The following is a 10680-nucleotide window of genomic DNA, read 5'->3' as shown; positions in this document are numbered from 1 at the left end:
TCCGGCATCTATGAGTGTCAGGTCTCCACGCAGCCTAAAATCTTTCGTCGGTTTACTCTCAATGTTGTGGGTGAGTTGAGGTGTACAGTGTCTTTCTTTCTTTCTTTCTTTCTTTCTTTCTTTCTTTCTTTCTTTCTTTCTTTCTTTCTTTCTTTCTTTCTTTCTTTCTTTCTTTCTTTCTTTCTTTCTTTTATTTTTCTTTCTTTTTGAGTTGATTTTATCCCATTAACTCTGTGACTACCACCACTACTACTACCACCACTACTACTACTACTACTACTACTACTACTACTACTACTAATAATAATAGATTAAATTAGATTGGTTTACTGTTAGGTTAGATTAGTTTACCAATAAATTAGGTTAAGTTAGGTTAGTTTAGGTTAGGTTAGGTTAGGTTAAGTTAGGTTAGTTTAGCGTTAGGATAATTAATCTTAAAGTAAAATAATCAGGTGTGTCTAATCATCAAGTGAGTTAATTATTGTCTTTTCTCTAAACCAAAACCAAAAAACCCAGAAAAACAAAAACATCAAATCATAAAAAACTCGTTCGTTCGTTCGTTCGTTCGTTCGTTCGTTCGTTCCTTCCTTCCTTCCTTCCTTCCTTCCTTCCTTCCTTCCTTCCCTCCTTCCTTCCTTCCTTCCTTCACATCCATTATTCATCCATCCATGACTCTTAAGCGCCTCTCCCTCAAGCACTTCTTCACATCCATTAAACGTTACACACACACACACACACACACACACACACACACACACACACACGAGGAGAGCCAATGAGGTAGGAAATAATTCAATAGTTTTATCAGTGGAAGTCCAATGGTTGGCTGGTCACGACCTCTTGTGGGTGTGGGGGGGTTGAGGGTGTGGGGGTGGGGGAGTTAGGATCACCTCACCTTACTCATTGTGGTCACCTGTGGAGGGAGGGAGGTGGAGGAGGAGTTTCGTGATGACAACTGAGGGTCTGATCGTTATCTTCCCGCACTGTTGTTAGTTGATGTTGTGTTAATGAGTTTACCTGTGTCAATTACCTGGGTATTTAATTATGGTTCACTAGATAGATAGGCAGATAGACAGACAGACAGACAGATAGACAGACAGACAGACAGACAGACAGACAGACAGACAGACAGACAGATAGATAGATAGATAAATAGATAGATAGATAGATAGATAGACAGATAGATAAACAGACAGACAGACAGACAGACAGAGATAACTGTAGATCATCTTTTTAAAACCTTTGTAGTCTTGTATTCCATCCAGTTGAAATAATAAACCTCTATAATGCTCTTTGTATAATACCACGTAATTATACACCATAAGAGTATTATTTTACTGAATTATGTATAATACTCATTACAGTATCACATAATATACACGATTCATCATTATAATAAGAGCTATATTATACCCCTATTCTATCAGTTAAAATGTACTAAAGCATTATAGTGATACAATAGCAAGCATAATACTCTATACAGATACGTTAAACAATAAATAAAATATATTAAAAAAGTATTATAAGCAAAAGCATTATAGTACAGCACCAATGATATTGTTTTGATCGGATAAAACATAAAAAATATTATTGAATTTTAAATATCTCTGAAACCCGGGAATATGTGAAAGAGAAATAAAAGATTAAAAACCACAAAAGACCTGTTGCTATTGTGTATGAATGAGAGAGTGAAAACAGCTTAAAAAAGACCCCAAAAAGTCCTACAAAAAAAGGACCTCTTGTTATTGAAATATATCCATTACTTTTATAACATAACACGGATAGGTAAATTATTTTTAGTCATAGACGCTAATGATAAATACACGTAGAGGAAACAAGAGTAAATATTAGACAATCAATGACTATGTCGTTTTTGGGGGGGCTGGGGGGTTCTTTTCATATGTGGGGAGGGGTATTTAATGGCCATTCCTATCTCATCCCCCTCCCCATCACCTCTCATCACCCTATCTTTTTTTTTTTTTTTTTTTTACCCCCCTATCTAACCTCCCTATCACCCTTTCCTCCCCTCCCCTAACCTTCTAACCTCCTATCTCTTCTCCTCCCCATACCATCTCCTATCCCTAACTCCCCATCCCTCTCCCTCCATCCTAATCCCCATCTCCTCCCCTATCACCACTCCCCCCCCTTTCTACTTCATCCCTAATCTCCCCTATCACCTAACCTTCCCCTATCACCTAACCTCCCCCATCACCTAACCTCCCCTATCACCCCTAACCTCCCCTATCACCCTAACCTCCCCCTATCACCCTAACATCTTTTATCACTAACTTCTATCACTAACCTCCCTATCACCCTACCTCTCTTCCTATCACCCTAACCTCCCCCCTATCACCCTAACCTCCCCCCTATCACCATCTCCGTATCGCCTCGGTCTGGTGCACACAGTAGCGAAGAGATATTTACCTGAGTCCCAATGATGATGTTATTGTGTACGTGTGTGTGTGTGTGTGTGTGTGTGCGTAAAGTAGTCCCTGTCTCTCTGTACGTCATTCTCTCCCTGTTTCTTTATCTACCTGTCTACCTGTCTATCTGTCTACCTGTCTATCTGTCTACCTGTCTACCTGTCTACCTGTCTCCCCCACCAATCATAAAACACCTAAATAAATCTCTTAACTCTACCCCTCAAAAAAAAATAATTCTCAAATGTTCTTTAGTTATTTGTTAAGAAGTAGAACTGTTCTTTTGATTCAGTAGTTAGAAGGAGATTACACAGAACACAGAACACCTTCAGTAACTCCCCCTGCGAGTGTGTGTGTGTGTGTGTGTGTGTGTGTGTGTGTCCTGATAACATTGGGGCTGACTCTTCCTTTCAAGCCGTGAGAAAGCGTCAAAGAATATATCCTATGTTATCCTCTTTGTTTCAATAGGATTACACACACACACGTTTAATGCCATTTGCTTCGAAAGGCTTCAATCTAGAGGGCTTCTTTCTTTCTTTCTTTCTTTCTTTCTTTCTTTCTTTCTTTCTTTCTTTCTTTCTTTCTTTCTTTCTTTCTTTCTCTCTCTTTTATTTTTTTATCCCCTTCACGTGTACACAGAGTGGCTCAGAGTGTTGGAGTTTGAGTCTTCGTACCATGTTTTTTTAGGGGAGGGCTTGCAGGGGAGGTGGGGTGGAAAGAGTGGAGTGGGGCTTCGTTGTTAATCTGATGATGTTTCATAGGTTTTATGCCATCTGAAGTTCAAAGGTTTAACTTCTTCTTGCTCTAAACACACACACACACACACACACACACACACACACACACACACACACACACACACACACACACACAGGTTCCATATATTTAGTGTTTTTTAAAAGAGGCCATAGTCTTGCCTGGCACCTCACTCGGGGGGGAGGAGGGACCTCTCAATTAATCCCTGCACGATGTCAGGAGTCAGCAAATTGCTTCAACTCTTCCCCCTCTCTCTCTCTCTCTCTCTCTCTCTCTCTCTCTCTCCCTCCTCCTGTTGTGTGTGTGTGTGTATGTGTTCAGTCACCTCTCATAATTATAGTATATCACCTGTCATAGTGCCACTCCTACCTGTCATATAGTGCCACTCCTATCCTGTCATATAGTGCCACTCCCACCTGTCATAGAGTGCCACCTCTCACCTGTCGTGCCCACAGTGCCAAGTGCCGCCATCACGGGGACGAGAGAGATGTTTATGAAGGCCGGAAGTGACATCAACATCACCTGTATCGTCAAGGGAGCCATAAGAGGCGCGCCCGTTACCTGGTACCACGTCCTGCCACGCCCTCCCTGTGAGTACCCACGCCCTCTGTCTCAATACCCACGCCCTTCACATAAGTACCCACACCCATCAAAAGAGTACCCCACATGCCTCTGTCTGCATATCCACGCCCACTACATGAAAACCCACACGCCCACCACACAAGTACCCACACGCCCACCACACAAGTACCCACACCCACCACACAAGTACCCACACCCACTACCCACACCCCCCATACCTAACCAGAGCCTCACGGTAGCTTTCCACCTCGTCAACCAAGTATACCAGAAATGTTGACACAGGTACTGGATGTTTACCTACTAGCTCAATAGCGTACTAGGTAATGAAAAGGTAAGTCCTATTTTTACCTTAATTAGAAGCTATTGAAGGTGGATGAATTTTTATTTGCTATTTTTTGTCGAGTTTCTTAGGGAGAGATATTAGTTTAATCTACTTTTTTCTACGTCTATTTAACCCTTGTCTACTTTTTTCTACGTCTACTTAACCCTTGTCTACTTTTTCTACGTCTACTTAACTCTTGTCTACTTTTTTTTGGTTTAGTTTACTTATGTGTTTACTTTCTAGTTTGTTTACCTGTTAGTACTATCACACTTTTATTTATTTACATTATATATCTGTTTACATTCTAGTTAATCTATCTTATTTTTGTTAGTCTTTTCCTTCCTTCTCCCTCTTCCTTTAATCATCACTCTCTCCTCCTCTTCCTACTCTTCCCCCTCCCCCTTCTCCTCTCTTTCTCTTTTCCCTTGCAATTTTTCTCCTCTTTGGGGGATTATTTTGTCAGTTTTCATTCTTCCTTTCTTCCTCCCTTCCTATCCCTTTCCCCCTTCCCTTTACCACTACCCCTCTCCCCTTCCCTCCCTCCCTGTTAAGAAGGGTCGAACAAAACTTGGCATCGTAACTCAGCCTGAGGTGATAGGTCGGTGAGCCACGGGTTCAGGGGGCGGCGAGTGGATGGCGAATGAGTGACGTGAGGGTGGCGAGTGAATGGCGAGAGGTTGGCGAGTAGTGGCGAGTGGGTGGAGAGTTGATAGAAAGTGGAAGGCGATTGGGTGGCGAGTGTATGGCGAGTGAAAGGCGAGTGAATGGCGAGTGGGTATCGAGTGGGTTGGTGAGTGGGTAGAGAGTTGATAGAGAGTGGAAGGCGAGTAAATGGCGAGTAGGTGGTGAGTGATATGGCGAGTAGATGGTGAGTGAATGGTGAATGAGAGTCAAGTGAATGGTGATTATATAACCTAGTGAGTGGCGAGTAAATGGCGAGTGGAAGACGAATGTATAACTTACCTATAACTAACTTATCCTTACCTTGCCCATAACTCACCTATAACCTCCCCACCCTTATACCTTATACTTACATAGCTATAGGTGTTATATTCAGCTCATATACCTTTATAGGCATCAACCTATATCATATTGAAATAGTTAACGCTTGTCTCTCGTCCAATTTCACCTGTCAACGTTAATTACTACCTGAGTCATTAACCTGTCATCACCTGTGTTACCTGTCATTACCTGTGTTACCTGTCATTACCTGTTATGTTACCACCTGTTCTGTTGCCACTGTTGCCATCTGTTTCCTGTTACTATCTGTTTTATGCCTTCAACTGTTCTCTTAACCACCTGTTTAAGCAGATGGTCTCACTAATCACTTATTACCACCACCTGTCTGCCGCAGATACGGAAGAAGAGGTGGAAGAGATCAATGCAGGTGGACGTGGAGGCGTGCAGGTGGTGACGGACAAACACGCCGGTACCAGCTGGCTCCTGGTCACCCACGCCACCTGGAGGGACGCCGGGAACTACACCTGCGCGCCCGTACACGCCACCCCCGCCACTGTTTCCGTACATGTGTTGGATGGTGAGTGGTTGAGGCGTGGGGGTGTAGGCGTGTATGTCAATGTAGGCGTGTGGGTGTAGGCGTGTATGGAGATGTATGTGTGTTTTTGTGTATATTGACGGAGTGTTTATGTAAGTGTATGTGTAAGTGTGTCCGTAGGTGTGGAAGTGTCTCTGTATATGTGTTACCACCTTTATTACAACTCGACATTAAGAAAAACCACCACACACACACACACACACACACACACACACACACACACACACACGAGGCAACAATCCAGTAAGTTATGTGAAACAATCAGTGGTTGGATTATATTCGGCTGAGGCGGCTGTCTAGGCTTGCCACCCACAGCCGAGGACGTCACAGCCTAGGGACGCCACAGACTAGGGACGTCATAGCCTAGGGTCACCACAGACTAGGGACGGCATAGATTAGGGACGCCACAGTCTAGGGACACCACAGACTAGGGACTCCACAGCCTAGGGACGTCACAGAGAGTCCCAACAGACGAAGGAAGGCACAGCGACAGAGGCTATACTGATGGACGTCATTAGTGAGAAATGTTGGTGTCCTCGGCGAGCAAGAGACCCCACAGCCGGTCCTCAGCAGCCAAAAGGACACCTCAACCAGTCCTCAGCAACCATTAGGACACCTCAACCAGTCCTCAGCAACCATAAGAACACCCCAACCAGTCCTCAGCAACCATAAGAACACCCCAACCAGTCCTCAGCAACCATTAGGACACCTCAATCAGCCCTCAGCAACCATTAGGACACCACAAAAGATCCTCACCCCCCCAACAAGTCCTCAGCATCACGCGAGGACCACTAGTGAGTAAGCTTCCAGGATCAGTACACAGGCAGCACGTCTCCCAGCCTGGAATATCCCTGGAAGGCCTGGAATGAGAGCCATAAGCACTAGAGACCTCGGCAGCACCACTTGTGAGATGAAGTCAGAGGAGGTCGGCACTCATGAGGTTGTCCTGTCTGGCTCTAAAAATACTCTTATTGTTTTTATCGTATTTATATGTAGAAATGTGTGTGTGTGTGTGTGTGTAGGTTGAATGTGTAGTGGTGGTGAATGATGAGTGTATTTGGTGGTAGCGATGATTGTGGTGGTAGATGGTACACTACACTACACTACACTACACTGTACTGGTAAAAACTCTGTAACATTCAACGCCACAATATCCTGGCCACTGGGGTCTGATAAACACTAGGTTTGTGACCCTCTGTTCTGTCATCATTTATGCTATACCGCTCACAGGATGAATATGGGATGCACAGTAAACTAGCTTCTGTCAATGGTAAAATTTTAAATCCAATTCTGAACACTACACACTACACACTGCACACTACACACTGCACACTACACACTACACACAATACACTACACACTTCACACTACACACTACACACTACACACTTCACACTACACACTACACACTTCACACTACACACTACACACTACACACTACACACTACATTGTTAATATAACTTACAACTGTGAAATATAAAGAGAAAATAGATTAATAATGAAGAGACTTAGATTGACCCAAAGAGCCTCAGTCCACCATCCAATCAGGTATACATTGGCTAAGTCTCCCCTAAGTCCTTGTTACAAAGCTCAGGTGAACGTGGTCTAATTAAGGTAGAATCTCTATTATTTCACCTTCACTTACGACAATTATTACTTACTTACGACAATTATCCATCTTAAGGACTTTTGTAAAATCTGGATCCAAACAGATTTTATTTTAACAGATTAAGTGAAGATTAGATTCCTGAGTTTAAATCACCTGATTATCATTCTTAATGCTACCTGAAAGTGGGACTGGGGTTAGGTTAGGTTAGCTTAGGTTAGGTTAGGTTAGGTTAGGTTAGGTTTGGTTAGGTTAGGTTAGGTTAGCGCCAGGTAGGGACAAATCCTCACACTATCCTATTTTTCTGTCGTGGATAAAAAAAACGAATTCCCTGTAAGCCTTATCCCTAAATTGACCAAATTAAAGGGTAGCTGTACCATCCTCTCGCCCTGTTTAATCTCGACCAAACCACTGCGGAGGCTTAAACGGTCGAGTAATTACAAGGAAACAAACACACTATTCTAAAAACAAACACACACAAAAACACAAATAAAAACAAACATAAAAAAACCCCGAAGATATATAAACAAATTCATACAGAGAAATAAACAAAAAAAATAAATAACAAAACAAATATAAAAACAAACAAAAACAAACACAAAACAAAGACAAAAACAAACACATACAAAGACAAAAGCAAACACACAAAACAAACACATACAAAGACAAAAACAAACACAAAACAAACACATACAAAGACAAAACAAACATTGAAATAAACAACAAAATAATCAACAGAAAACTATAAAAACAAAAAACAAACACAAAACAAACAAAAAACAAACAAACCACAATCCTCCACACAACCTATTACTACCGACTAATGAATGACTTTTTTTTTACCTTTAAAGATCTACGCTAATTAGTTGAGCAGGTAAACCCGTTGATACACCTGTTCAGATTACAAACTTATAATATAAATAATAGCGTTTAATTACTGACAGAGACTGAACGTGTATTATTCTGGGTCATATGATAAAAGGGTCATGTCTTGCGTCCATAGTTGGTTGTGGGATATTTTGGTTGACTCTGTGTAGGGGTGTGGTAGGGTGTTGGGGGGTGGGTGGGGGGAGGTGTTGAGGGGGTGGGGTGAGTGGGAGAGATGGGGGAGGGGAGGTGGTGAGGAGGGTGTGTTGGGTGGGGGTGTTGAGGAGTGTGTGTGTGTGTGTGTGTGTGTGTGTGTGTAATGAAGGCGTTTAGAGTGTATACACGTAGCCAAAAATAAGTTCCAGACCACCAACTACGAACCCCTGAAGTGTGATCCCTTAAACCCGGTCACAGGTCCTTAGTGAACCCAAGTGCCAGACGGGCGGGGACCTAGAAGCGACCTCATTAAACTGCGCTTAACTCTTGTAGACAACACCTGAAGTTTCCACCACACACTGATCCCACAACCTAATTACCGACCAATTAGGTGTCAGCTGCTGCCTCCTGTACCACCACTACACTGTATCTGGATCCCCCTTCCTCTCCCTCCTGAAGGAGCCTCTCAGTAGGACCCCTCCCCTTTAGGACCCCCACTTCTGAAGGACCCCCCTGATAGGACCTCTTCTGAAGGATCTCCCCCCCCTCCCCCAGTCTGTGCCTCCCTCCTCCTAACATTGGTGAGTCACACATGTCACTTAACCTCCCAGTAACACACCCACACACACTCCTCCGCCTCTACCAACACACTCAGTTAACATATCATCAATAGTTATCACGAACTTTATCTCGGTAGTCTAAACAGTAAAAGACAATTACATAAAAATACCATTAAATATGTCCACTGAGTAACATCTGTACTGATTGTGTGTTTATAAAAGTAGTCAAGATGTTTCACTCACTGATTGTTGTTCCTGTATCTTTTACTTTATCAGCTATCATCTACTTCCTTTCATTAGCGGGGAGGCAGCTGTCGCCCCTTCACACTATCATCTACTAAAATATAGTGCCCTTCATCACAGAGGAGGTGCCCGCTGGACTTCATCACGATCTCCACCCCAGCGAGGGCAGGTCCAGCATCACTTCGCCGCCTTGTTCTACCCTCCTGACGGTGCTCCTGTTGGTCCTGCAGCGTGTGGCGGCCGTCAACGAACACGGACATTGGTGTTCCTTCTGCCTGCTACTGGGGATCACCTCCTGCCTGAGTCTCACTGCTGTGTATACTGCTGCTGGTGAGACGTGGACGGCAGCGCAGGATCTGAGCAGCACCTGGTCCGTGTGGCGCCTCTAGTCGACGGCTGGGTGTGTGTGAGGGTGTCGGGATACTCGTGGTGTGTGTGTGTGACAACCTCGGTGTGGGGACAATAGTCTACTGGACTTCCATCGTTGGAAAATCGTTTATTTTGTATACTTTGTCCACTAGCTGTTATTGTGCGTCCGATATGTCTTTAAAGAAACTTGTATCGTGTTCACAGTTTAGCATCTGTAACCGTGACGGTGACGTACACTGTGCTGGTGACGGCGACGAACGATGACGTGTACGGGGCTGGTGACCACTGACGTTACTTGGAGTCAGCCAATCATCGCCCATCATCTGCTCGTCTCCTCTGTGTATATATATTAGGAGGCCGAAATGTTCATAACCTTCAATAAAATGAACAAAGACGCAGAAATGAACATCCTAGCCTAAAATTACCTTCCTGAACCCTCATTAGTGTATTTCTGTATACCACCGGCCTCCAGCAGCCTCCAGCAACCTCCAGCGGCCTCCAGCGGCCTCCAGCAGCCTCGTCACCGCTTCATAATGGAAACTACGTGTAAACTGTATTCAGCCACAACTCTTTACTTGCATGTTAATAATTATGAGACAGATTGACAGGATCAGATGAACATTTTGAACCTTATGAGGAAGAGTTGAACCTTTTGAACCTCAAGTGAAGCAAGATTAAGTTTTTGAACATTTACGGGAATGATACGAACCTTTTGAACCTTAAGAAGACTAGATGAACCTTTGAATCTTATAACTAATAATTTAACCATTGAACCTTTCCGAGGATAATACGAACCTTTTGAACCCTAAGTAAATGAACCTTATTGAACCCTTGTGTCAGTATGAACCTCCAGTGAGCAAAATACTAGACCGCTTTAACTGTTTTATAATCCATTCCTAAGAAGTTTTAATACAACAACAATAACAATAACAAAAGCAACAAAAACAACAACAACAACATCAACAACAACAAAAACAACAACAGCTGTAATGATGTACTCAAGAAATGCAGCGTTGAGTACATGAATCTAAAAGAGGATATTGAGTACATGTAATTATGTCTTCTCAGATGTACACACTCAGATGAAGACACTCAGGTGATTGACACTCAGACAATAACACACTTGACTCAGCTTCTCGGTTATTGAAGCGTAAACTCAAGACCACATACACGCAGTCTACTAACACACTTAAACCAACGACACACTCAAATCAAGAACACACACACACCAACCAACACACTC

General features: G+C 43.2%; 1 protein-coding gene across 1 annotated transcript in view; it reads left to right on the top strand.

Moving 5' to 3' along the window:
- The window catches only part of LOC121864424, a gene marked incomplete at its 5' end in the record, with an annotated part of 10541 nt that extends 141 nt beyond the window's left edge, over positions 1–10400 (top strand). The window contains 4 exon segments of the mRNA XM_042363448.1: positions 1–70; positions 3632–3766; positions 5435–5617; positions 9189–10400. The exon segment at positions 1–70 is cut by the window's left edge and continues 141 nt beyond it. Coding sequence (XP_042219382.1) covers positions 1–70; positions 3632–3766; positions 5435–5617; positions 9189–9457 — 657 coding nt within the window.
- Positions 10401–10680: the final 280 nt, after the last annotated feature.

The sequence above is a fragment of the Homarus americanus genome, unplaced genomic scaffold (genome assembly GCF_018991925.1).
Source record: "Homarus americanus isolate GMGI-L3 unplaced genomic scaffold, GMGI_Hamer_2.0 scaffold29020, whole genome shotgun sequence".
NCBI lineage: Eukaryota > Metazoa > Arthropoda > Malacostraca > Decapoda > Nephropidae > Homarus > Homarus americanus.
The sequence above is the reverse complement of the archived record's forward strand: the minus strand, read 5'-3'. Positions and strand labels throughout refer to the sequence as shown.